This window comes from Monodon monoceros, unplaced genomic scaffold (assembly GCF_005190385.1).
Source record: "Monodon monoceros isolate NGI ecotype Baffin Bay Population unplaced genomic scaffold, NGI_Narwhal_1 Super_Scaffold_2, whole genome shotgun sequence".
Classification (NCBI taxonomy): Eukaryota; Metazoa; Chordata; class Mammalia; order Artiodactyla; family Monodontidae; genus Monodon; species Monodon monoceros.
The window spans coordinates 9000300-9028275 of record NW_021703776.1 but is presented as its reverse complement, the minus strand read 5'-3'; the positions used below and the strand labels follow the sequence as shown (position 1 = coordinate 9028275).

The 27976-nt window shown below is 48.8% G+C and overlaps 1 protein-coding gene across 4 annotated transcripts in view; it reads left to right on the top strand.

The window, feature by feature from the left end:
* OGDH (oxoglutarate dehydrogenase) overlaps positions 1-27976 on the top strand; it is a 77081-nt gene that overhangs the window by 18359 nt on the left and 30746 nt on the right. For 2 of the 4 annotated variants that reach the window (XM_029233190.1, XM_029233189.1), the window contains exons 3-5: positions 9818-10009; positions 12008-12110; positions 26364-26479. In XM_029233190.1, coding sequence (XP_029089023.1) covers positions 9818-10009; positions 12008-12110; positions 26364-26479 — 411 coding nt within the window. Of the gene's footprint in view, positions 1-9817; positions 10010-11785; positions 11877-12007; positions 12111-18334; positions 18380-26363; positions 26480-27976 lie in introns of those variants that run through there. The other 2 variants (XM_029233191.1, XM_029233193.1) reach the window with 2 other exon arrangements.

Genomic DNA, 27976 nt, shown 5'->3' with positions numbered 1-27976 from the left:
GAGTGACCCCTGCCCACTTCCTAAAAGCCTGTCTTCCTCATCTTGCTGACTGTGTCCATTTCCTCTCCTGCCTTCTGCGGGCCAGCTCCCACGTGTAGTAACAGCTCTCTGGTCCAGTGTGGTCACCACAAGAGCTCTGTGTGGCACTCGACATGCAGATCCTAGACTCTCGGTCCCACCTCTCTGAGCTCGGCCATGCCACCCTTCTGGGCCGGGCACTTCTACTTCTTCCTTCCATGCTCGTGAAACACAATGCTGTTATTTTCTGTAATTGAACCAGACAAGCAGAGCAGAAACAGACACACGTCGTCCCCAGTATGGGGTGACACCGTTCCTTTTCATTCTGCAGCTTTGAAACTGCCTTGGCTGCACTTTAAAAACTCAGCCTCTGTTCGCCCTAATTCTTTGCTGGCCTTGGGGAAAAGCACACACGTGGTATACTTCAGGGGCTTTCAGTGATCGAGGCTGTTAAACCTCACTTTGAAGTTCCCCCTCCATGCTCAGCTTCCTAAATCAGGATGACTCTCAACCCTGGTGACTTTTTGTGTTAAATCGACTAAACCAACAAAGAACATCTTCCCTAACTTCAGTATAGTATTTTACTCTTAAAGAATTTGTGTTTATACCGTAAGGGACATAAAATTAACACCTTTGGAAAGTGTAAGGGTCCTGAAGCAGTGCCTTCACCTTACGTGTGTAGCGGTTCACAGCTCGCGACAGTTTTATTGGAGGACTGCGTCGACTGGCTGCCAGGAGGTGTGAGTGTGCAGGGCCCGCTAGCTCGCGGGCCCGTGGGGACTTCAGTAAGCCGAGCACAGTTAGAATACAGAGTAAACCCCACCAGCTTCTGCAGGGAAGCGCCAGTTGTTCTGAGTTTTGAAGGGTAAGGAAGGGGCCTGGCCAGGGACAGGGTGGCTGTACCCAGAAGAGGCACGTGTGAAGGCAGAGGGCTGCAGGGGCATGGGAAGGGTCGGGGGGCACTCAGCGAGCACTCACAGAAGCTCCTGGGAGGCTCCGCACCAGGAGCCCAAGGCAGCAAAGTGAAGACCAGCAGTTTGAGCTGCGACATACGTGGAGAGGCCCCGAGATCAAGCCGAGGGGTGTTGGCTTAGTTTGTGAAGCGCTGTGGGAGTGTGGACCCCTGAGCAGTTGGCAGAAAGTGAGGGTGTCAGGCGCTGATGGAGAGCTAACTAAGCCTGCGGTGGCCGGAGGGTGGGCTGGGAGTAAAGGCGTGCTGCATCTTTGGGAGCGTGATTTTTTAATGCCTATCCTTTTATACTGTATTTTAAGCAAGAATCGTGAGTTTTTAAATGTCAGTGATAACTGGAGAGAGAGATCCAGAGCGACCTCAAGGGGAAGGTGGACACCAAGAGCAAGAAAGGAGCGAGTCAACCTCGGGGCCGGGGCCGCTCCTTTTTTTTTTTTTGGTCGCACCAGGTTTTAGTTCTGGCAGGTGGACTCTTTAGTTGTGGCATGTGAACTCTTAGTTGTGGCATGCATGTGGGATCTAGTTCCCTGCCCAGGGATTGAACCCCGGCCCCCTGCGTTGGGATCGCAGAGTCTTATCCACTGCGCCACTGGGGAAGTCCCTGGGGCAGCTCTTGAGAAGGGCGCAGCGAGCTCTGCCCCAGCCACCTGCCTGGCGCCTCCTCTCTGGGGAAGGGAAGAAGGAGCGCGTTGTCAGCCGGAGGCGTTCTTTGGGGCCTTTCCCAGAAAGGGACTGTGGTGGTGATCACATCGTCAGTCCAGAGCCTCTAGGCCACTCACTCCCCGACTCCGCCTGTGCCAGGCCCCCGCGAGGGGTCTGAAGGTCTGCTGGGCTCTGGGCTCTGCGCTCTGCCGTCCATGGGCAGGTTCTGAGTTTAGGGCCTTCTCTCTTAAGTGGTCCTGACTTGCAGAGCCAGAATTCTCTCGGAGCCTGAGGCTTGGCTCCGCTGGGCTAGGTCCTCCAGGTGGGGCCATCCACTAGGCGCATGGGGACCAGATGCCCACCGTGGTCCCGCACAGCCGCCCTTGAGAGTTGCAATTCTGAGTTGACAGAATGCACTGTTGGGTGCGGACCGCCAGGCAGCGGGCAAGGGCTCTCACTTCCTGAGGAATGCCAGAAAAACTGCGCATGAGAGGTGGCACAGGCGTCCTGCGTATAATATTCTCCTGCAGTAAAAGTCTGGTTTCTATGAGCGTTTGTGTAATAAACCAGCCCAAAACTTGGCAACTAGAAACACCACCAGTGAAGTCTTTCTCATGGTTCCCAGCTTCCGTGCAGCTGAGGTTTGGCCAGGCTGCAGCCCCGCAAAGGACCCCCTCACATCTGGTGCTTGATGCTAGCTATCCACCAGGCCCTGCCATCAGCCAGGGGACCAGAGAGACTCCCTCACAAGTCCTCAGTGTACCTCCAAGAGGAGAAGAGAGGAGAGAGGAGGAGAGGCTGCAGGCCTTGGATGCCCCACCCAGAACTCACACTGCCACTCCCACCCATGGCCTTGGTCAAAGCAAGTCTCAGGCCAGCCCCCAAGGGCTCACCTCCAGTGGAGGAGCCACATGGCCACTGCAGGGGGCCTTTTGTGGACCTGAGAGGACGTGTGGCCACTGGGCAGCCTACCACAGTCCTTTCTATAATGATCTGATGGGGCCACTTCCTTTAGGGCAGAAACCCAGGGAGTATCATTCCTCTATCAGCAGATTCCTTAGAGCAGAGCTGAGGCAGCTTTTCTTTGCTAATCTTGTGTGTTTATTGGCATTTTACCTGCACGCCCATACAGAGAGAAGATAGTAGAACTTGTCTGGAGATGTTCTCTCACCTGTGCTACACTGTGCTTTAAAAATAACAGCATCGCTCTAATCGAGCGCAATTCATTTGGCTTCTGTGGCTGAGGCATCCCCGAGCAGAACGCCCAAGTTTAACTGCTCCCAGTATAAATAGATCTGTGGTGACAGGTCAGGCAGGCCCTGATCCTGGTGCCTCCTAGACGTGGTGGTGGGCAGTGAGCTGGGTCAGGACATGGCCCCGCCCGTCCTCAGCTGGGGACAGTTTGAGCAAGGCCCTGCCTTGGTGGTTGGAGGGGTCTGCAGCCCAGCACTATGCATGTCTTTCCAGACTGCCTAGCCCTGAAGCAGGAACCTTTTGTGCAGGTCTGTGGCTGTCCACCGCGGGTCTTTTTGCCCCCTCACCCCAGGCATCGTCTCGTCGGGACGTTTGGACAGTCCCACACGGTGTTTTCGGGAAAGGCATGGAGCCCAGCAGTTGGCACAGACAGGGCACAGCAGGAGGGTTGTAGACACTGCCCCATGCAGACTTTTCATACACAGCACAGACAAGAATCGCTCAGCTCCACGCCATAGCTGGGCTGGCGTGCACAGAAAGCTAGGCGCTAAGGAAATAATTGCAGAATTTACCAGCGCACTTTCTAAGCTGGAAGAGCCCCTGTGCAGGGTGGGTAGGGAGACGTGCAGCCTCAGAGCAGTGCCAGCTCCCTCCAGGGCACTGGGGTCCTTGAGGAGCGGCACCTCCTCAAGGACAGCTGGCGCTGTCGGCCAGCGAGTCACAGGTGACCATCCTTGGCTCAGGGAGCTGTTGCCTGTCCATTTATTTGACTGAATTAGCCTGGACCCGCCAAACCCTTGTTTGGCCATGTGTGTGTTTTCCTTGGTCACTTGTTCCCTTGAATTTCACGTTTGTGGCAGTTAAAAAGCATTGTCAGTATGAGAACACAATGATATGGTTGTTTGTGACAGTGCTGGCATCTGACGTCCAGACCCGGCAGTCATTAGTTTATCAACTGTGGTGGCCTTTGAGCCTGGGGTTTGGTCCATTCTAGAGGTGGCCAGAGGCTGCCCTGCCCACTCCCCCGCGTGATGTTTTACGGCAGGGTCCTTGGCAGGGCACCCAGCAGAGGGTGGTGGTGGCTAGCAGGTGACATCATGTTCTAGACCAGGGTGCATAAGGCGGGTGGGTGGGGTTTGTTCCATAGCTAAGGTGGAGACGAGACAGCAGGGCATCTGAAGGGGACTTTGCACGAGAGAGTGGTCTGGCCAGCCCAGAACCCAGAGTCATAGAACTGAGCAGCTAGAATAAGCATTAGTAACCCTGGGGTTAAGCTTTGATCACCAGCTTCTTGAACAAATATGAGTATACCTACAGGTGCTTTTTAAGGTGTAAAAAGCTACACAAGTACAGAGCTGTCCTAAGTAAGTGCTCCCTACCTTTATAGGCAAGGAATGAGGCACAGAGAGCTGACGCGACTTCCCTGGCCCTCGCCCAGCCTGTGGGGGTCAGGACTGGGGCTCCCAACGCCCAGGAGCGGGCGGGCAGCAGGCAGGCCCACTCTGGTGGGCTCAGCCTGTGCGTGGCCCCGGTAGGTCACACGGTTGCACTGGCCCGCGTATCTGACACACATCGGGGGACTTTGAGACAGGGTGGGGAAGGGCGCTTGGTAGCAGGTTTGTGACCCCTCCAAAGCCAAACCCTTCGTGAGCAACTCTCTGTCATGACCTTCACAGTCAGGAACTTGGCCCTGACACTCTTGCGATCTGCTGACAATCAACAGGGTAGAGTCTGCTTGCCTCACTGAACCACTGACGCCCACATCCCCTGGTTAGCACTCCCACAGCCACTGAGGTCAGCGCCTTATCTAAGATGAGGACTCTGGACGGTCCACGGTCTTACAGCTGTCACCGCACCCACTGCTGCACCTGACACCCTGCCTAGCACAGCACTTAGCACCACACCTGACACCATACCTAGGACCACGCCAGACCGAGCACCTGGCATCCACCTCGCATCACACCTAACACTGCATCTGATACCACCCTAGAACCACAGCTAACACCCCCCAGCACCACATTTGACATCCCAGGGAGCACAGCACCTAGCATCACACCTGATACCAGCCCTACCACTGCACCTGACATTGCATCTGACACCACACCTGTCAAGATGTTCGCCTTTGAAGGAGTCTGACCTGTCTGAACTTAGCAGGTGTGTTGAGCACTTACTATGTGCAAAGCACTGGACCAGCTTCCTTAGACGTTACAGAGAAGGGATGTGTTTGCAGCTTTGAAGAGCTCCCTCTAACTGGGGAGAAGAGGACTGGCGGCGGGCGGCAGGGAAAGCCCGTTGGGGCTGGGAGAAGTCTGGGAGGTGTATGGGGGAGCAGAGGAGCTAATGGCTTTTGAAAACAGACCTTCATGTACTACAGTTAAATGCTTTTAGTTATCTAAAATTAAATGTAAGAATTCTGGTTTCACTTCACCCAGAATGTTATACTTATTTGTACTTGAAATCTATCGTGTTTTGGTTTAAGTCATTTCAGCAACAAGTTGATGGCCTTAAACCCATTCATGGGAGGTGGGTGGCCGGCCTACACCTCCGTTGACGGCCAGGGCTGCTTGCCTCTATGGCACGGAGGCCGTGAAGCTCCATGTGCAGGGGGCATGTGGGACCACACAGGCGTCCTCTTCTTGAAGTTTTCTGTTCATTTGGGAAAGGGCCCACTGACCGGTCACTTCAGCCTCGTGGTCACCTGTCCCTACAGCGGGTCTGCAGACACTTGGTTCTGACAGCAGGGAGGCCGCTGCCGGGGAGAGAACCGGAACTGGCAGCAGGTAGACATACGGGTAAACAAAGCCTCAAGTTCAGATGTGTGCAAATGAGGGCTGCGATTATCAGAAGGGGAACCCTCTCCAGACAGTGGCAGAGCCACAGGTTGAAGATGACGCGGGTCAGTGTGTGGAGAGGGGATGAGCGCCCCAGGCAGCAGGAGTGGGGGAGGTGCAGGCTACTACCGAAAGAAGCCGGAAGCCAGTTCAGGTGTGGGGAGGGGAGGGGTGGAAGAGGCATCTTGGAGAAGATGCTGGAGGGAGAGAAGCTCGGCCTCTGAAGGGCGGTGAAACCTACAAGCCAAAAAAAATGACCTTCATTTTCACAGCCTTTTTTTTAAATCAACTTTTTTTTGAGGTCTGACTTACATGAAAATTTACCAGTTTTAAGCTGCGGTGCGAGGGTTTTGCAAAGTGTATGCCGCCAGGAACTTTCTGTCACCCACGTGTGCAAACTGATCGGATCTGGTGGAAGGGGGCTTGCTGTTTGTTGGGGTGGGCTCCTTGGGCGGGCCCTCATCTGAGTGCAGGTACCCACACCTGCCCAGAGCGTGCGGGGGAGGGCCTGCCGGAGCTGCAGGGAAGCGTGCGCAGCGGGGGTGAATTACGGGACCGGAGGAAGCTGCATTCCTGGCATATTCTTTCCCAGTGGTTCCCAGCTGTCTGCAATACTGGTAGGAACCAGTTTTTTCTGACCGCCTCCAGCTTGAGCAGAATTTCAGTCTGTGTCGCTGTCCTCAGCCAATTGAAAATCACCTGGAGTTTTATCCCAAGCACAAAAGAAGGTCAGAGAGAGGAGGCCCGATGACTGCGATTTCCCTCCCCGCCCCACCGCCACCCAGGGGCCTGGCCTGCGCCCTCGGGGTGTCAGCCCTGGAAATCCTTTGATTTCATTGTTTGCTGGCTTTGGCAAGGGTAAGCCAGCCTGAGAGACGCTGTTTATGTAAGGGTTGCTCTGTCTTACTTAACCTGATCAGTGTCTCTGCCTGGTGACCACACTGTGTCAGTCCTGCCTGCCTGAACCTCTCCCCAGGAGGCTGTAGTTGGCATTCCAGGTGCTTGGAACATCAGTGTAGTAACTACTCCTACCTCTGTGGCTGCCACTACTGTTCTTGTTATTCAAAGCTGATTTTTCTAAAGAGAGGTGAACTTGTGGTTTTTGCTATGCCTTTTGGCTCTGGGTCTGTCAGCAGCTGGTGCCCATCACGGTGAGGGGTCGGCGTGCAGTCAGGGGACCCTCTCCATCCAAGGTCTTGTCGTTGGGCGACTGCCGCTGCATTTCTACGCATGTGTTCATGCGTTCTGTGGGGAAGAAGACAGTGTTTAAGGCTTGAAGAAAGTTGGGATCCTGTGTGCTGCTCTCCAGAGGCTACTTGGTTTCAGGGTCATGCCCTGTCCTTCAGCCCCCCTGCAGCCCCAGGGTATATGTCTAGAGCAGGACTTGGCGTGGACACACGTAAGGGTGGGGACGCCAGTGCTAGAGCCCGCTGGGGGCAAAGCAGAAACTAGATGAGGTTTTACAAGGCAGGAACGGTGTGCTGTTGGTTCTTGCCGTGCAGGGCTGGGCTGACTCCTGCCGCATCCCCTACCCTATCAGCGGGGCTCCTTTTAGTCCAGGCCCTCGGTTACTGGAGGTATGGGTGGGGGCCAGGGAGAGCCCTGGGCCAGAGCTGCTCCCAGAATGCGTGGAGCTTGCATGGCCTGCTGTACGAGCTCACAGAATCAGAAATGTTTGGGGGTGTCTAGCGTGTCTGCTCCTTAGGCCTTTGTAAGGAACCAGGTGGGTGCCGAGCTTGGGGCAGCCTTACCTTGCCCAAGGCTGCTGATCCTGAGGCATCCTCTCCTTTCTCTCCCAAGAGTAAGTCGGTTGCTTTCTCTGGTGGGCCTCCTGCTTTTACCCCTGTTAGAGGACTCAGAGGGAGAGAATGGTCTTGGGGTTCTAAGCCCTGGGTGTAGAATGCCCCTGGTTGTCAGGTCACGTGATGCAAGGTGCTCTGCAGTCGGTGTTATGGCCTTTGCCAAAAGAGAACCCCAGAGCTCCCTTCTACCATCACCTGACATGCTGAAAATTAACCAGAAAGGTAAAAACAGTAAAACCTTGAATAGTGAGATATGTTAAAACATTTAAAAATTGTTATTGAGATAGAATTCACATGTAAAAATTGTACAATTCTGGTTTTTAGTATATTCACCGTGTTGTACTATCATCTCCCTAATAGTTTGATTTTTTTTAATTAATCTTTTTGAATACGAAAGGACTATGTTCTTATTGTAGAATGATATAAACATTCTGGAAAGCTCCCCTCAGAAACACTTTTAGTGAGAGGCCGGGCTGCCCTGTGTGATGCTCCAGGCCTGTGCGCATCCCAGGGGTTTGTGACTGGCGGCAGCATGCAGCCATCTCTCGGACCATCCAAGTCTGTACGTCTACATGTCATAAAGAGCCTGCCTGAAAAAGCCAGAAGACCTTCAGGCTTCAGGACCAGTCTCAAGGTTTCTGCCCAGACATAGATAGACCCATTCGATACCTGCCCAAGCTCCCAGATGAGCCCATCTGGACAACATCTTGGTAGCACTTAACTGGGAGGGCGAACAAAAATCTAGTGAAGTTTCTCCTCTCCAGATTTTTCAAGAAGTCTAACCAGAGTTTATTGACAGAAGAATCTTAGAAACTGGAAAATGCATGGCAGAGAAGAAAGACAATGTTTTCACGTTTCTAAACTCTCTGAGTTTTAATATATACTTTTTGGCAATGGAATTTTATTAAGTCTTAGTTTCTCTGACCTTTAAAATTTTATTTTAAGCTTCACGTCTTTATATGAGATAAACTATTATAGTTCAGAGTGTCTATGCAGATTATAAATTGAATCAGGGAATTTCCTGGCGCTCCAGTGGTTAGGACTCCGAACTTCCATTGCAGGGGGCACAGTTTCGATCCCTGGTCGGGAAACTAAGATCCCACAAGCCGCACAACATGGCCAAAAAAAAAAAGAAAAGAAAAAATTGCATCAAATACAAAATAGCCAAAAATAATAGGAAGAGGAGTTAGTTCACATTAGCACAAAGGAAGTTGAAACCAGTAGTAATACCAGTTACTACCAGTCATGCCAACTGCCTACCAGATTGTGTGCTAAATGCCTTTAGTCTTTACAAAAAAAAACCTATGAAGAATATATAGATTTTTTTTGTCCTCATCTTACGGATGAAAAAACTGAGCACAGAAATTTAGGTTATTTGCCAAGATCTCAGAGCTCAGATTTAAGGTTCTGCCTCCGACTGCACACCCTGAGCCCTTAGTGACAAGACTATTTCTGTAGGGGTCAGTGGGGATGCTTCAGGCTTCACAGGCCCAAGCTCCGGGCTCTTACATAAAGGCCTTGATTCTGTTTGGGGTTTTTTTGTTTTTGTTTTTAATATTTATTATTTGGCTGCGCCGGGTCTTAGTTGCGGCAGGTGGGCTCCTTAGTTGGGCTCGCCGGCTCCTCAGCCACAGCGCATGGGCTCCTTAGTTGCAGCATGCAAACTCCTAGTTGTGGCATGCGTGTTGGGATCTAGTTCCCCGACCAGGGCTCGAACCTGGGCCCCCTGCGTTGGGGGCGCAGAGTCTTAGCCACTGTGCCACCAGGGAAGTCCCCCTGATTCTGTTTTATGTCCGGCGAGAAAGCACAAGCAAAAAGGCCTGGCTTCAAAAGCTGTGCCACGCCTTTGTGGTCTGGAAAGAGGATCTAAATGCACTCAGTTCCCCTGAGGAGGCCCAGTTGGGGTTTGAGGACCTGGGGCAGCTGCAGCCCTACAGGCAGGAGGGCCACGAGCATTGGTCTTCTGGATGACTAGGCAGGGAACAGATGGGGCAGGAAGGCCTCTGTTCACCTGCCTTCTGGGCTGCCTGCCATGGAAGCAGTTGGCACCCACAAGCCGAGCAGAGCTGCTCGGCCTTGGGCCTTGGGGCTTTTGATGGGAGGGCATCTGCGTCGTAGGGTTGGGGTGAGGAGGCGCATCTGAGGGAATGATGGAAGCAGGGGCCCAGCCTCTGAGAGAGCCACCCTCTGGGGGCAGAAGCAGGCTGTCCAGAGTAGGAAGAAGTTGACCCAACCAGGCTACTGGTAGATGGGCATAATCAAGGCTTACCTGCCAAGAACAGTTCTCTTTTTGGCTAAAAATGAGTCCTAGGCCTTAGGGGAGCAACGGAGTGACATGTGTGTTCCTTCTTTGTCTTCAGTCATGGGACATTTTTTTCCGAAACACCAACGCCGGAGCGCCCCCGGGCACTGCCTACCAGAGCCCGCTCCCCCTGAGCCTGGGCTCCCTGTCAGCTGTGGCCAGAGCACAGCCCCTGGTGGAGGTTCAGCCCAACGTGGACAAGCTGGTGGAGGATCACCTGGCAGTGCAGTCTCTCATCAGGGCCTACCAGGTAAGGTGGCTGCGGCCAGCCATCCGTGACAGAGTGCCCTGCTGACCCCATGAAGGTTGTCGCTTAACTTTCACCCCCACCAAACACTAGGCGCTCTCTCTCCCTGCTCTGGGCTGGAGGGAGGCAAAAATGACATATGACAAGAGAAAAGGAGCCCAGGCAGTCTCACCCTGTTTGAGCAGATCCTCTGCCACCTTTAGCACCTGCCCTTATTTCTTCCCATAGCTTGGCAAGAATGATTTGTGAGCAGGGAAACGCGGTCAGTGCCCGGGCGTCAGGGGAAGTGCCGATGCCCAGGAGGGAGCAGTGACCGGGAGGGGTGTGCTGCTCCCCTTCTCAGTTGCTGGGGCCCAAATGCAATAAGACAAAATGAACCTGTAGGGTTTGGGGACAGAAGCAGAGCCCATGGAAGCAGTGAGAGGCAGGTGAGGGGCAGCTGAGCCTGCAGAGGGGCCACCTCTCCAGGAGCATTCCAGTCAGTGGTCAGCCCCGTTGGAGGAGGCTCATGCAGAGCCAAGGGCTTCCATGGCCTTTCTCAGAGCCCAGAAGCCCCTTCCAGGATATCCGCGTGGTGTGGAGAAGAGCCCAGAATTCAGACCTTACCACCTGGTCTGTGAATAGTTCTCAGGAGGAAAGGAGGAGAAATCGGGCCCGGGGAGGCTCTTCTGGGAGCTCCCAGGACATGGGCTCCCCTGCTGCCTCTTCTGGCATTGCTGCAATGTAGCAGGGGTGTCACACCACAGAGTTCTCTCTCGAATGTTCTGTTTCCTGGAAACGGCCATGTGGACCGTTCCCCTCCGCCCACGGGGCCAGCTGCCACAGGTGTCAGGACAGGTAGCACAGGGTGGGTCTGTCCTGTTGGAGCCTGGCAAGTCAGGCTCTCTCCCCAGGGCAAATGACGAGACGCACGCCATTCACAGTGGGCGTTTCTGTAGAAAGAGGCACAGTTGGTGTGTGCTGACCACTGCCTGACTTATTCAGCCTCAGTCATTTCTGTTGGTCTTTAAGTGACTTCTCAGCAGCTGCTCCCCTTCCCAAATTGTTAGCAAGAAACAGTGGATAAAGTATCCAAGACTTAAAGAAACAAAATTGGAAGGGATTTTACGTGTCTTTTTGCTTTTTTTTTTTTTTTTGCGGTATGTGGGCCTCTCACTGTTGTGGCCTCTCCCGTTGCAGAGCACAGGCTCTGGACGTGCAGGCTCAGCAGCCATGGCTCACGGGCCCAGCCGCTCTGCGGCATGTGGGATCTTCCCGGACCGGGGCATGAACCCTTGTCCCCTGCATCGGCAGGCGGACTCCCACCCACTGCGCCACCAGGGAAGCCCTCTTTTTGCTTTTAAATGGTTCAGATCAGGCACTGAGGTCCCTGTTGCAGCTGTCTGCTGTTGTGCCCCCTGTGCCCTGACCCACGCAGCAGGGCCGCACCCACCCCTTCCTTAGGGACTTCGTGTTCTAAGCTGAGTGGTCTTCGCACTGGAGCTAAAGTCCCCAGCATATCCCATTTCTGTTTATCCAGGAAAACTGTGAAGGATCCCGAGAAGTGGGTCCTTTTAGACTGCCAGGTTTATCAAAACCTGAGGAGCTTATCCCCTTTTTATAAAAGTGCATTTATGCACAATAGTGCTTTAAAACAAACTATTGTAAGGCTTTTTACAAACTGACTTTGTTGTTTGGGTTCATTGTCACTCTCAGGGAAAGGTTTGACCAAGTGCAACTTTTACCCCTCGCCACAGCCCACAGGACCTGCTTAATGACTGCTTGTATTATTGCTTCCAGGTCAGGGGTCACCACATTGCAAAACTTGATCCTCTCGGAATTAGTTGTGTAAATTTTGATGATGCTCCAGTAACTGTTTCTTCAAACGTGGGTGAGAATTAATCTGTAAACACTAATTTTAATGTAATTTTACTTTTTTTTTTTTTTTTTACCCCTTCCCTCTTTTTTTTCTCCTGTCCTTTTGTGTGTGTCCTTCCCTCTCCATCGCTGGCCCATTTGTAGATACGAGGGCACCATGTAGCACAGCTGGACCCCCTGGGAATTTTGGATGCTGATCTGGACTCCTCCGTGCCCGCTGATATTATCTCATCCACAGACAAACTTGGTGAGGGTCTGAGAGCGGCCAGCGCTGCGCTGCGTGGCTCCTCTCTCTGTGTCCCAGCCTGTGGCAGCCAGGACGTCCGCAGGCGGAAGGGAAAGACTCTTAAGTTTCCTTCGTTCTGATCACTTGACATTTATCAGTCATGTAGCCTTAGTGTGTTTTGGGCAAGTTATTTTTATCTCAGCTTTTCAGCCAGATCGTATGAGCTCAATTGTCTAAGTCTCAAAATTGGAAAGTAAAATTTGGGGGCAGAAAAGGTTTGTGGCACAGAGAAAAAGATGACCCACCCAGGCAGGCGGGTCAGAAGATATTCCAGAGACCAGCTCGTCTGGCTTCGGTTTCCAGATCTCAGGGCAGTGCTGCCCCAGACGGGGCACTGCTCAGGACCGTTGTCACACACTGTCTGCTCTGAAGCACGGTGTGGCCTGCCTTTGACAGGGTGAATTCCAGAGCAGGTGGTGCAGTTTGGGTGTCTCGATTCTCAAATGCCGGTGATCATACTGAGGAAACTTTGGAAGGCGTCCCCGCGGGCGCTTGTAGTCCCGCTCACCGTACCCCCTCTGTCTTGAGCAGAGGGGCGTGGCTGGGCTCACACCTGCGGTTGCTTTCTCAAGTTAACCTGCTCTAAGTCACCGTGCTGCTAACCTGTGCTGCAGAAATGACGACGTGACTAATTTTTAAATGGCCAGGTTGTTTTCGAGAAACACTGTGCATGCTAATAAAACTGATGGTTACCTACCTGCCTAACGCTGCTCTTTGGGAGGGGACGAAATTTGCCTCCTGAATAACAGTCACTAACGCTTTGTGGTGCCCGAATGCCCTTAGAGGCGTGTCCGAGTTGTGACGTGGGAGGTCAGGCAGTAGTCAGGTAAGGCTGGATTTCAAACAGTGTTGGCCCTGGGATTGACGTTAGAGGTTCGTCTCTGCTCCGTCTTCATTTCAGAAACACTCCTAGGTAATGCAGGGTTTCTTCTACTTTGTACCTGCACTTTAGCAGTTTTTGGAAGAAAGATTAGAGAAGCCCTCCTGAATATGATTAAATAGGGCCAGTTCAGATTGTCGGCAGGACGTGAGCTTAATCCTGCTACTTTATTGAGTGGTGACAACTGTGCACCCCAGAAGTGAGCTTCTCTTTGCAGTGTCCCCGAGGACACTTGGAGCTCCTTTCCTCTTCCTCGCCACTTAGTCCCCGCAGCACCCAGGCCCGACCCAACCTGTGCTCACCAGCGCTGAAGCCCCCTCAACACCGTGAGTCCCCTCCAGGTCCAGGGCAGAGCACCCCCTCTACGTGAGAGGCCTGCGAGCCCCAGGGCACCAGCTGCCTGATGAGAGCTCAAGGCCCTGTGCCCTGGAGCTGTCTCTCCAGAAAAGGATGACTGCAGAGCCAGCCCGGCACAGGCCACAGAGGCTGGCGTTCCCATGCACAGTCAAGCATTTAAACAAGAAAGGCACAGGGGAGGTGGGGTCTCCTTCTCCCGTTCAAAACTTCATCTCCCCTGTTCCTTGTGCCATCCCTGGTTGCTAGTTTCTTGGTATCAAAACGGACCTTTTTCGGTGGTTCCCAGCTCATTAGTACTGCCTGGGGAGCCTGGAGCTCTTCTCTGTCCCACGCAAGACTGGTCAGGGTGGGATGGCGCCCGCCGCAGCCCACAGGCACAGGCGGGGCTTTCTTGGAAGCGCCCCCCAGGCCATCCCAGCCCAGGAGTCTGTGAAGGGTGGGATCCCCCAGGCCTGTTGATGCTGCCTGGCTCCTCAGTTCACAGCTCTCATCAGGGGCAGGGGCAGAGGCAGGACCTCTGTCCTTCTTCCTAGTTCTTTCTTGGCCATCTCGGCCTTGCCTTACATTCTACTCTGGAATAGTGCCCCGAGTGTGCCCCTGTGAGGTTCTGCGTCAGCATGGCGAGGGTTATAAGCCAGAGACAGACAGAGGTGGCCCAGAACTTCCTGAGCTCATTTGAGGAAGACTGAGCATCCTCCAGCGGGGAGCCCTTCAGAAACAGCAGGAGAAGTTGGGCAGCAGCCCCCTCCTGTGCAGGAGAAAAGGTCACTGCATCCCGAGAATTCAAAATAGTGTGACGTGAGGGTCATGATCAATGGGGTTAGTGTAGGAAAGTTAGTCTTAAATTATCTCACCCTTGATGTATGTAGGTCTTTATGAAAACAACTGGTCCAACGTGACCGCTCTGTTCAGGGACACTGGACAGTCCCTAGAGCACTTTCCTGCCCACCATCTTATCTGAACCTCAGGGCCTGGGTTCGAGCCAGCTCCCTATGTGGAAGCCCGGCTCTGCCAGGACTAGCTGTGTGCCTCTGTCTCTGTCTCCTCGTCTGTTAGGTTGTTTCAGAATTAAATAAACTCCTGAGAATAGTGCCTGGAGCTTACTAAGCTCCATGAAGGTGTGAGCCACTGTGATTGTTAATAATCTTTTGAGATAAGTAGCTGCTGGTCTCTCTGGTAAAGATATATATTTAGAAACCAAGAAATGGAGCAAATAACCCAGAGTGGGTACCACAGGAGTTGGTAGTAGTAAGGGCTGGGCTGCACCCTGAGTGACGAGGAGACAGGGTAGCTCCGGGGCAGGGACCTGCCAAAGCGGGGGGTCGGCGTGGCCCACGTGTTGGTCTGGGGTAAGTGAGTGACTGCAGTGGCGTCCTGTGTTGCACAGAAGCCTTCCCCAAGCCTGCGTCCCGCTCGTAACACCTCTGAGCTGCCCTTCCTTTCTCCCGGTGGATGCGGCACGATTTCTCCATCCTCTTCTGGGGAAACCGAGGCCCAGGCGGTGATCACCCCTCAGGTATTTGAGCATTGTGCTGTTGCTGGAGCAGCACGAGGGCCAGAGGAACAACTGCGAGCCTTGGGTGAAGTCAGGAAGCCGTTCCCAAGGGCAGCGCTAGCCAGTGCAGGTCTGCAGGGGGGGCAGGGCTGATGTCCCCTCAAATTTTTTTTAATAAGGTGGAAAATATGACAAGTTTCCACTGAGTTCTTGCCCTTTTCTGACCAATTCTGAGAAGGTTGGGAAACGCTGGCCTAGGTTCCCTATGCTAACATCCTAGAAATACTCATGGGCCCCGCAGTCACTGGTAGAGAGTGTTAACAGGTAGACAGCCGACTTGGCCGACATGCTCCAGCTGCTGGATGGTCCCAGCATGTCAGCGTCACCGTGAGACACGTACACACAGAACATACTGTGAATGCAACAGAAATATCATTGAGATGGTGGGGTTATCGATTATTTTGATTAAAATTTAACAATTAATGTTAGAACAGTTTCTCAGGTGTGGGTTATGGTCTAGAATTGTGCAGTGACTGCTTAGGAAAGGGGGGCCTTTTCCCAGGATGTATTATGTTAGGAGCCAGGTTCCAGGTGTCCCCCAGAAGCGCATCTTGATTTATGTCGCGTCGGGTGGAGGAGAGTTGAGCTCCAACCTGAGATGCCTGGGCACACATTCCACATTCCTCCCTCGGGAGAGGTGGGAAGTCTCCAGATGGGATCAGGTTTTCTAGCGAGGCCTCTCCTGGTTGGCCCTAAAGAAGGGTCAGCGTGCAGCTTTTGACAGCGAGTCCCTTGGGGTCGGGGTTGTTGCCACCTTAAGTAGAAACAAATCAACTCCACACAGCCTGTGCGCTCTTCCCCCTCCAGGCTGCAGTCCTGCGCTGGCATGCAGTCCTTGCTTCGCTGGAGTGAGGACGGGGCGTGGGGAAGTCTTGTTTCTGGCCTCAGCAGAGCTGCCCTTGGCTGGGTGGGGACATGGTGAAAGTTCTCATTAGCTCTTGCCCTCCATTTCCTCTCCTCTTCCAAGGGCAGCATTTGAGTTAGATTCCAGCTTAAAAGTGCCATCGTCTGTGGTTTCTATATAAATTCTATAGTATAACTATTCACAGTGACAAAACAATTGAAATTTACTTAAATGTGATATTTAAACATAATTAAAGGAGAACTCAAAACAAATTCTGTAAATAGAGAGGAAGGCGTGAAACTTATGTTTACCATTAGTGTTTGCAAATTGTCAGTCTTAGGAAATGAGCTTGAGTTAAATAGTTAAAAGGGCAATTCAAAAGTCCAAATTATGGCAACATTTTAGCTAGTTCATGTCCAGCACAGCAGGACATGAAGTCTCCCCACCCTTCTGACCTTCCAGAGCGTTCTTTCTGGTTGAGTTTTGACCCCTTGATGGCTGGGAAGAATGAGCTAAAAATAGAGTTGAATTTTAATCTGCTTTCATAATTTCAGAACAATAGAGAGCAGTTTACTTAGCATTTATTGGCTGCTGTGTGCAGTGAATGTGTGGTGCCACCAGACCACTGAGTGAAGAGTTGGGATCAGGTTCCCCAAGTGACTCAGGAGGGCAGGCTAAGCTAAGGTCATTGTGGGTACATCCCCCTGCAGGGGTGTCCTCCGTCCTGGATGCCCAGGAACTGGCAGACCAAGGCACATCCCTGCTTCTTGCCGGCTATGCTTCACTTAGGAACAACACGGCCAAATCTCAGCCGTTCTCTGTCTCTCCAGCAGAGCATCTTATGCTCATCAAGAAGTAATTTTTAAAAATGTTTTAAAGTGCTCAGGTGCTGGGAATCCCTTGCGCTTTCTGTAAATGACAACCAGAATATCTCTTCTCTTTCCACTCTCCTTCGGTTTTTGTCTTTTCTTTGTTTTATTTTAAAAATATCCAAAAAGTGCAGATAAGAATAAAAGCATCCACGTATCCAGTACCCAGAGTGAACAAATGTAAACATTTTACCGTATTGCCTTTAGATTTGTTTTTAAATTTTATTTCATTAGTTTTTGGTTGCGTTGGATCTTTGTTGCTGCGTGCGGGCTACTCTTCGTTGTGGTGCGCGGGCTTCTCATTGCGGTGGCTTCTCGTTGCAGAGCACAGGCTCTAGGCGCGTGGGCTTCAGTAGTTGTGGCACATGGGCTCATTAGTTGTGGCTCGCGGGCTCTAGAAAGCAGGCTCAGTATCGTGGCGCACGGGCTTTGTTGCTCCGTGGCATGTGGGATCTTCCCGGGCCAGGTCTCGAACCCGTGTCCCGTGCATTGGCAGGCAGATTCTTAACCACTGTGCCACCAGGGAAGTCCCTAGATTTTTTTTAACAGATGCACGTTTGCAGTTCCCTTTGAGGCCGGCGGCGGGTGGGGAGGTGGCAGGGGAGGTGGGGAGATAGTCCCACAGGCAACGCTTATGGCTCCTTGGCATGGTCGTATGTCTTGATTATGAGGATTGAAGGAAAAAAATGAAGAGTCTTCATCCTTGCCTTAAGCAAAGCATCCATGCTTTTGTGTAGGACCTGGACGTTCCATTGTCTTGAGAGCCACTGGCTCTGAAGTCTTTGGTAGGTGCTGCCGTCCTCGAGGGCGAGGAGGAGAGCTTTACCCACTCAGAGCAGGCGTCTCCGTCCTCTCTGAGTCAGAGCTCTTGCCATCAGCGTCCAAGGATGCATTGGCTGGCCTTCCTCTCTACTCCCAGAGCAGGGAGCAGCCACAGTGCCAGTGACCATGCTCTGACCCCTCAGTCATCAGGCCCACCCTCCCAGGGAACCAGCGTCAGGAGGCATTTTGTGTGTCCAGATCAACATCTTGATTTTCACTAGCACCAGGCAAGCTTCCAGGTGTGGGGCAGGAGTGTGTGCAGCTGTGCACGTGTGTGGCTCTCAGCCTGTGTCCTCAGCAGCTGAGTTCCTCCATCCTGGTTCTGCCTTCTCGAGAGGGGAGACCAAGGACCTACCTTCTACTCTTTAGAATACAGCAGGAGCTTGAGGTTTTGGGCCTAGTCTGCTGCCTGATGCTCCAGTTCTGAGGAATGGGACACAAAAATTAGGCTTTTTCATTTTCTTTTCCCCAGTTTTTTCATCCCAAAGCAGTCTGGACTGGGTGGATTTGGCTTCCCAGGAGAGCTCTGTGTCGGCCACTTGTTCAGGATGGGGAAGTGAGGAGGTCTCAGCTGCCACCACACGGTGGCTTCTCGGTCTCAGGGAGCGGCCTTTCCCTCCTTCAGATTCACCTTATTGCAGCTGTTCATGAACCGTTTCCATGTTTATCAAAGTAGCTCTCAGACCACATATCCCCCCTCCCTTGTTCTCCTTCAGTGTCTATGTCTGTGTGACAGTGTTTGTGCTACCTGTTCCTGCGGTAATGGTGTAGGGTTTTGGGTGTTTGGGGTTTTTTTAAACTAACTCACCTGTCTTTTTCCCTCTGCACTCACCCATGCTATCCCACTCTGCCTCTCAGACCTTGCAGTTTTCAAGGAACGACTTCGAATGCTAACAGTAGGAGGTATGAAAATAACGAGCCTTTCACTTTTCTGGAGCTGAGGACTTCATTTGAGCAGGATGTGCAGCTTTCCCCAGCATGCAATTTGGGGAAAGTTGACACAGCTCTGTCGAGTGTTTTGAAGTTTGTTAATTGTCTTGAGATATGTTTTTCCTGTCATATAGCTGTTATCCAACAGGTAGAGCTACTTACCATGTCATATTAGCTTCTGTCCATTTGTGTTCTGAAGAGCATTTTCACCTCCGTGTGTCTCACCATTGCTTCGCTGGGCTTCCGTCTTTAGCGTAGGCTGTCTCTAGCTCCTGCTGTAGCCAGCGGGGACCTGAGGCCACACTACATTCTGCATGTTGGCACGTCGTTTCCTCCACATCCTGCACTATGCCCCTGACTGGACTCTGGATTCTTTCAGATTCTGCTTCCTGGGCATTTTTTCCCTTTTGATCTTCCCATGTTTGAAGGACAACTGAAGTACTGATAAAACGTTACTTAATGAAGTAAGGAGTCCTTAATGACCCTTGGTTCTGGGCAGAGCACCTTTGAAGAATCCAGAGTGGGGTGCTGGGGGTCATCTGCCTGCTCTCACTCACCACAGTGGCCAGTCTTCCTTCCATGCCAGGTGTCACTCAGAAGTTCTCTTTTCCTCCATCTTATAATGTCTGTGAGACTCTAGTTTTGATTAAACTTTTCATTTTGAAATAATTGTATGCAGTTATGAAAAATAACAGAGACGTTCTCATATGCCTTTCAGCTAGTTCCCTCAGTGGTACCATCTTGTAAACCATAGTACATCACACCAGGATACCGACACTGACAGCAGTCAAACCACAGAGGTCTACATCACTCCAGCGGTCATTCCTGCTGCCCCTCTGTAGCCACACTTACTCCCCTTCTACCCCACCCCCATGTTTGACGCCTGGCAACCACTGTTCTGTTCTCCATTTCTATAATTTTGTCATTTCAAGAATGTTTTACAAATCACAATATGTAACATTTTGGAATTGGCATTTTTCAGTCAGCATGCTTTTCTAACACTAATTTTTTCCTTCTTAATTGCTGAGTAGCATTCCTTGCCATAGATGTCCCAGAATTGTTTTAACCATTTACTCACTGAAGGACCTTTGTGTTGTTTCTTCTGTTCTTCGGCTAATAGGGTCTTTTACAGAGCAAAAGTTTTAAACTCTATAGTCCAGTGTATCAATTTTCCCTTTTATGGATCATGTTTTTGGTATCAAGTTTGAGAACTCTTTTCTTAGCTCTAGATCCTGAAGATTTTCTCCTGTATTTTTCTGAAGGTTTTATAGTTTTGCATTTAACATTTAACTCTGTGATCCATTTTGAGTTCATTTCTGTATAGGATATGAAGTTTAGATCAAGGTTTGTTTATTTTTGGCCTGTGGATGTCAATCACTCCAGCACCATTAACTGAAAAGTTTGTCTTTCTTCTCATTGAATTGCTTTTATACACTTTTATCAAAAATCAGTTGGACTTATTCAGTGGGTCTGTTTCTGGGTTCTCTATTCTTTCAATAGGTGTGTCTCTCCACCAGCACCACACTGTCTTGATTACTGTAGCTGCTGAACTTTATTTTCCTTTTCGAGAATTGCCTTGGCTGTTCTAGGGCCTGTCTCTTTCCATGTAAATTTTAGAGTAAGCTTGTCTACATTTACAAAAACTCTTGCTGACATTTTGGTAGGAATTGTGTTAAACCTATAGATGAATTTAAGGAGAATTGACATCTTTACTATATTGCCCTTCAATCCATGAACATAGTATGTCTCACTTATTTAGATCTTTGATTTCTTTCATCAGCTTTTTGTAGTTTTCAGCATACAAATTCTGTACATGTTTTGTTAGATTTACATGTCATTACTTCCTGTTTTTAAAAAAATTTAGTGTCCAATCTATTCATTACTAATATCTTGAAGTACAATTGATTGTTTTTATGTTGTGTCCTGTGACCTTGCTGAGCTCACTTATTCTAGGACTTTTTTTTTTTTAGTAGATTCTTTAGAATTTTGGGGGTAGACAATCATCTCACTTGAAAATAGGAACAATTATTTCTTCGTTTCCAATCTGTTTGCCTTTTATTTCCTTTTCTTGCCCAATTGCCCTGGTTGGACCTTCCAGTACCACGTTGACTAAGAGGCATAAGAATGAACATCCTTGCTTTGTTCCTGATCAATGGTGGATTACATCGATTGATTTTCAAGTATTGAACCCAACTTACATGTACTGCTGGAATAAACCTCAATTGGTCATGGTATATAATTCTTTGTGCATATTGCTGCATCTATATATATATGTATTTGCATCTGTATTCGTAGGGAATATTGGTCTGTAATTTTTTTTTTTCTGACTGTCTTTGTCTGCTCTTGGTATCAGGGTAATTCTAGCTTTGTAAAATAAGCTGAGAAGTTTTCTTCCTACTCTAATTCCTGAAAGAGACTGTGTAGAGTTGGTGTTAATTCTTCTTTAAACATCCAGTAGAATTTCCCAGCAAAACCATATGGGTTTGGATTTCTTTTTCAGAAGCTTTTTATTTATGAATTCGATTTCTTTAAAAGTTAGAGCTGTTCAGATTATCTCTTTCATAGTGGGTGGGTAACAGCAGTTTGTGTTGTTCTAGGAATGGTTTGTTTACATCTGAGTTGTCAAGTGTATGTTGTTCATAGTATTCCCTTAGTATCTTTTTGATATCTGCAGCGTCTGTATTGATATCCCCTTTTATTCCTGATACTGGTAATTTGTGTCTTCTCTTTTTCTGTTAGTCCTGTTAGAAGTTTGTCAATGTTACTGATCTTTCCAAAGAACCAGCTGTTTCATTGATTTTTCTGTTTTGCTGTTTTCAATTTCATTGATTTCTGTTCTTATCTTTATTTCCTTACTTCTGCTTTCTTTGTATTGTTTTTTTTTTTCCTTCTTTTTCTAGGTTCTTGTGGTAAGATCTTATAGATTACTGATTAGAGCCTTTTCCTCTTCTCTAATGTTTGCATTTACTGCTATAAATTTCCCTGTCAGAACTGCTTTAGCTGTCCTACAAACTTTGACATACTGTATTTTCATTTCCATTCAGTTCAGTGTATTTTCTGATACCACTTAATATTTCTTCTTTGACTCATGGATTATTTAGAAGGTGTTGTTTAGTTTCCAAGAATTTGGAGATTTTCCTTTTATATTTCTCTTATTGATTTCTAGTTTGATTCCATTGTTGTTGGAGAATGTACTCCATATAATTTCAGTTCTGCTAAATTTTTTTGTTTTTGGCTTCGTTGAGCCTTAGTCACAGCACGCGGGATCTTTTGTTACAGCATGTGGGCTTCTCCAGTTGCATCGCACTGGCTTCTCTCTAGTTGCGGCGCACAGGCTTAGTTGCCCCATGGCATGTGGGATCCTAGTTCCGCGACCAGGGATCGAACCCACATCCCCTGAATTGGAAGGCAGATGCTTAACCACTGGACCACCAGGGAAGTCCCTCAGTTCTGCTAAATTTGTTGAGGTGTTTTTATGGCCCACTATATTGTCTGAATTGGCATTTGTTCCATGGACATTTGGAAAGAATGCATACTCTGCTGTTGTTTGGTGAAGTGTTCTATAAATGTCCATTAGATCCTGTCAGTTATAGAGTCTTTCTATATCTTTGGCAACTTTCTATCTACTTTTTTAGTCGATTATTGAGTGAAGGGCTTTGAAGCCTCCAGACGAACTGTGGGTTTGTCTATTTTTCTTTTCAGTACTCAGTTTTGGTGTGTTTTTTTTCACATATTTTGCATCTCTGTTGTTTGGTGCACACACATTTAGAATTGCTATGTCTTCTGGGTGGATTGATCTTTTTATCATACAATGTCCCTCTCTGTCTCTAGTAATTTTCTTTGCTCTAATATATACTTTATCTGATGATAATATAGCTACTCCTGCTTTTGTTGGACATGTTTTACATGACATATCTTCTTCCATCCTTTTACTTTCAGTCTGCCTAAATCACTGTATTTGAAGTCAAGCATATAGTTGAGTCCTGTTTTTTTAATCCACTCTGTCAATCTCTGTCATTTAAGTAGTATATTTAGACCATTTATATTTAATGTAACTATTGATATGTTAGGGCTTAAATCTACCATTTTATCCTTCATTTTGTTTGGCCCTATTCATTTCTCTGCTTTCTTTTTCCTGACTTCCTCTAGGTTTTTAAACCTATACTTTAAAATTCCATTTTTATTTATATATAGTCTTTTTGATCATCTCTCTTTGTGTTTTTAGTGGTTTTTAGCCTTTTTAGTGGCTGTTTAGGTGTTACATCACTACATAACTTATCACAATCTAATGATGTCATCATTTTACCAGTTCAAGTGAAGTGTACTTACCTCCCTTTACATTCCTTCCTTCTCTCCATGTAAAATATATAGTTATCTTAAACATTTCCTCTACATATGTTTAGAACTGCATCAGATAATATTACAAATTTTGCTTCAATCATCAAACATAATTTAGAAGACCCACGAGGAGAAGGAAAGTCTTTTATTTACCTGTATTTTTTAGTTCCATGTTCTTTCTTCCTTCCTCCTGTCTGATTCCTTCTGGTATCATTTCCTTTCTGTTTACAACTTCTTTTAGCCATTCATTTAGGATGACAGATTCTCTTAGTTCTCTTCATCTGAAAATGTTTTGATTTCTCCTTCATTCCTATAGGATATTATCACTGTATATAGGATTCTGGGGAAACAGTTCTTTTCTTTCAGCTCTTGGTAAGTGTGGTGCTACTTCCTTCTGGTCTCCATGGCTTCTGTTGAGAAATCCTCTATTATTTTGTCCTCTGTTGTTTTGTCCTCTGTTGAGAAATCCACTGTTATTTGAGTCGTTTTGCCCTCTAGGCAAAGTGTCACTATATTCTGGCTGCTTTCAAGATTTTTTGTCTTTAAATTCAGAAGTTTAATTGTAACATATTTTGACATGGATTTCTTTGGCTTTATTTTGTGAGTTCACTGAGTTTCTTGAGTCTGTGGAGTAAGTCTTTTGCCATATTTGGGAAGTTTTCAGCCTCCCGCTTTCTATTCTCCTTCTGGGATTCATCAACACAACTGTGAAATCTTTTGTTACAGCATCACATGTCCCTAGGACTTTCTTCCGTTTTTTTCCCCCCCCAATCTGTTTTCTCTGTCTTCTTCAGGTTGGTTTATTTCTGTTGTTCTCCCTTTAAGTTCACTGATCCTCTGTCCTCTGATAATGCCATTGAGCCCGTTTACTAAGTTTTAATTGGGGTTATTATATTTTGCAGTTTCAAAATTTCCCATTTGGTGCTTCTTTGCATCTTAATTTTTTGCAGAGACTTTCTGTGTCTTTGCTGAGACTTAATTTTTTTTTTCATGTCTCATGTTTTAATTGCTCACTGAAATCATTTGATAATGGCTTCTTCAGAATCTTAGATAATTCTAACATCTGTGTCATTTTGGTGTTAGTGTCTATTGATTATCTTTTCTCGTTCAATCTGACATATTCCTGGTTCTTGTTATAAGTGATTTTTCTTTTTTTTTTATAATATTGAAACCAGGACATTTTGGGTATTATGAGATGGGATCTTGTTGAAATCTTTGTTATAGCAAGGCTCCTCTGAACACTGCTCTGGTAGGGAGGGGCCCACCTAGTTACTCCCCGGTGGAGATGGACATTCTGGGCCCCAAAGTCTCTGTTGACATTAGGGTGGGGGAGTGGGCTAGTGCATTACCTCCCAGAGGGAATGAAAGTTTGGGCTTCTTCTTGGGCCTTCTTTGAAACCTTTGGGTGGGGTCAGAGGTCAGAGTGCACTGCAGCCTGAGAAGGGTGTTGATGGGACTGCAGTGTGTTCCGTATGTTTGGGTGGAACAGAGCAGTTACAGTCTAAAAGTTTTCTGTCCTGCGAGGCTGCCTTTCTCCTGGTCCTTTAAAGAGAGCAGCTTTTGTTGGGGCTTTTTCTGTGTACACCTGTAGAAGTTTCCACATTGTTTGCTCCAAGTCTGGGATATGGGAGCCCAAAAGGAAACCCAGGGACCTCCTTGGCTGGTTGGCTTTTTTCTCCACCCTTTGGCGTAATCTTGCATTTGTTTTATATATGATATCTGGGATTTTTAGTTGCACTTGGTGGGGGAATAGGTAGGCATATGTCTATACTACCTTCCCAGACATCTGTAGATTTAAGTTGTCAAATGACTGAAGAACTCAGAAGCAAGGCCAGCAGTTTTGAAGTTCAGTAGTAGAGCCCAAGAATGATCAGTTCACGGTGATGGAAATGAAGAATCACCCATGTGGTGAGGCCAAGGGCTCTTCATGCTGAAAGGTCACGACAAGCCCACGTTCTCCTCTGGGACACACAGGTCGTTGGTTAACTCCACAATCAAAATGTTCAAACTGTTCCCAACAGAGTGTGCACTCTTTGGATACCCTGGTTCCCTTAGCCCCCACTGCTGAGTGTTCCCATGAGCTAGGAAAAGTGTCCCCCAGATAACTCTGGTTTTCCTCCATAAACACTGAGAGCTGGGCTGTGAAGGGCCAGAGCCATGCTTTATCAGGCCCACGTGATGGCCCATCCTCATTCTTGATAGAATAACAGCAGGAAACGGGTGCATAGCTTAACCAAGCCACTCTACCATCACCACCACCACCCCAAGGTGAAAAAAAGCCAGGTTGCTTTTGTTTTAATAAAACAAAAAAAGGTTGAAAAACATAGAATTTGCTTTTAAAAGTTAAAAAAATAAAAAGTGTCCTAGAGCATTAGATAAATAAAAGCTGTGGTTCCCAAGCCAGCTTAATAGGATCATCCAGGGATGTTCATGGCCCATCCATGACCAATTGAGTCAAGTCCTGGCATTGGAGCCTGGGAGTGTGCATTTTTACAAATCTCCCAAATTCCCTAGAGATTTGGATACACAGCTGTGTTTGCAAGCGACTGCTTGGGTCCCTTACTGGGCCCTCTGCCTTATTTACACTTAATTAGGCCAGGAAATGGGAGACTGTCTTATCTTGCACAGTCAGGTGTTAGAGACTGTGGGTGCTCGTTTCACATTTCATCCTGGCGTCTGGGATTGTGAACTGCACCTTGCCTCACTCCAGCCAATATCTTGTGGGTGGGAGCCTAACCTATAGTGTCACTGGACAGTTTTCCTCCAAGCCTCTTCCCCTTTGATAATTATTGCAACATGAAACAAGCGCATAATGCCCTGGAAAGAGCCCCTCCACTCTATCACATGTTTGTCAGTTTGAAATATGCTTTCAGATGAGGAGCACCTTGCACGTGGTGCTCAGCAAATAGCAGTGATAAGTCAGTGATAGTCGGTTCCTTAGCAATTAGTCAGTAAATACGTGTCGGTATTGGACTGGGGAGAGCGATAATCAGATCTGTGACTTATGAGCGCTGTCTGGAGGATGGGTCTTTATGTGCAGTTGGAGGTCTTCCAGGAGATGGCGCCGTCCTTCATCAGAGGTGGCTGTGGAAGCCTCTGCCCTGCTGCCTGGCAGCTCTCCCGCAGGCCACTGGGCTTCTTGGTGACTGTCCCTCACTTCTCAGTCTCCTAGCTTCCACTCACCACATACAAATGCCATCACCATTAAGACATATATGACCTAGTCTAGTCCAGTTCCTCATTTTCTACTTGAATTCTCTCCTTAACTGTTTTTCATTTGCTTTCTGATTGACTTACCCAGTGCCTTTTCAAACCTAAATCGCTTTGTGTCTGTGGGGCCTTGAAATACATTTTTCTCTAAATTATGAATAATTGGTGCACTGGACTAATATATGCATCATATGAATTTATTCTCCTTTACCTGTGATGCCAGTAATATACTCAGCTTCTGTTTGTTGCTAAAGTTTGTGTTTCTGGCTGTAATATAGTATTTATTTTCATACATAACAGAGGTTTTTATGATTTTGTTCTTCTTTTTTCTCTCCCCTGGGGAGTCCCTCCCCCTTTTCCTAAACTGTGGCCCCCGTATGGCTGTGCCCATCTCTCCTCACCCCCGTAGGGTTCTACGGCCTGGACGAATCTGACCTGGACAAGGTCTTCCACCTGCCCACCACCACGTTCATCGGTGGACAGGAGTCGGCCCTTCCGCTGCGGGAGATCATCCGGCGCCTGGAGGTAAGAAAACACAAGTCGTTTCCAGAAAACTCCAGTGGACTTGCTAAAAACTTGTGTTGGCAGGAGGCCTCCAGACTAGGTTGTTTTTCTCTTGATCCTATATATTTTTTTAATGTAAGGGAAGGGGAATTGTTTTGTTCTGTTTTTTGCTATTTTGTTGATGAAATTCCATGCTTTTTTATTTTTACAATCAACCATAACAAAATGTAGACTTTGCTGCCGACTTTAAAAAATGTGTCCTGGGCTTCCCTGGTGGCGCAGTGGTTGGGAGTCCGCCTGCCGATGCAGGGGACACGGGTTCGTGCCCCGGTCCGGGAGGATCCCACATGCCGCAGAGCGGCTGGGCCCGTGAGCCATGGCCACTGGGCCTGCAAGTCCGGAGCCTGTGCTCCACAATGGGAGAGGCCACAACAGTGAGAGGCCCATGTACCAGAAAAAAAAAAAATGTGTCCTAAAGCATTAGGTAAATAAAGGGTGTCATTCCCAAAACAACTTGAATAGGAACGCCTGGGGAGGTTCCTGGCCCACCTACGACCAACTGAGTCAGCTCTGGTTTTGGAACCTGGAAATGTGCATTTTTACAAATCTCCCAGAGATAGGGATACGCAGCTGTGTTTACAAGCGACTGCTCGAGCCCCAGGTTGTACTGATCCAGCATTTGAAAGGGGCAGAGAGCCATGCACGGCTTTCATTTCATCCAGTGCCAGAACCCAGGAGTTGGGCTGTTGTGGACACTTGGACCTGGACTCCAGGGGTCCCAGCCATAGCACCCCCTGTCCCCAGAGGGCCCCACGTCCAGGGCTCTTCCAAGAGAGCCTACCATTCTGACTTGTCCCAGTTTGGAATACCCCTTCTCGTTGTTTACAGATATTTACGTACACTCACCCGATGATGGTGGGTTAGGTATGTTTACACGTGACATGTGCGTGCACTGGGCGGCTGTGTGAGCTGACAGAGCTTAAGTATGTTCTTGGTCCCGTGACATAATAATCAACTTGCAGCTCTTTGAATATTTAGAGCGAGTGCAATTTCTTGGCTTCCTAACGTCTCACTAGAGAGAGAAGCTAAGAATCGGCACCTAAAACTCCCTGCCCTTTTCTCCTGGGGATTGAGCTAAGAACAGGAGAAACAAAATATGATCCAGGGGCCCAGTAACTATGTGTCCAAGTTAATAGCTAAATTCATGCTGATAATAATGGAGACATACTGTTTTTGACCTAATAATTTCCTTTGAGCCTTTAATTGTTCAGTAATGGACATACTCCCCATCAGGCATAAGGAGCACGGGCGTGTTCTCCTGCCTCCATGGGTAAAGGAGGGGGCCCCCTCCCCCTCCCCGCCTCTTCCCTCCCCACTTCCTCCCTCCCCCTCCTCTCCCCCTTTCCCTTCCTTCATTCTCTTCCCCTCCCCTCCCCCCTCCCCTTCCCCTCCCCTCTCTCCCCACCCCTTCCTCTCCTCTCTGCTAGACTTACAACTCAGACTTGGGTCCCAGGGAAG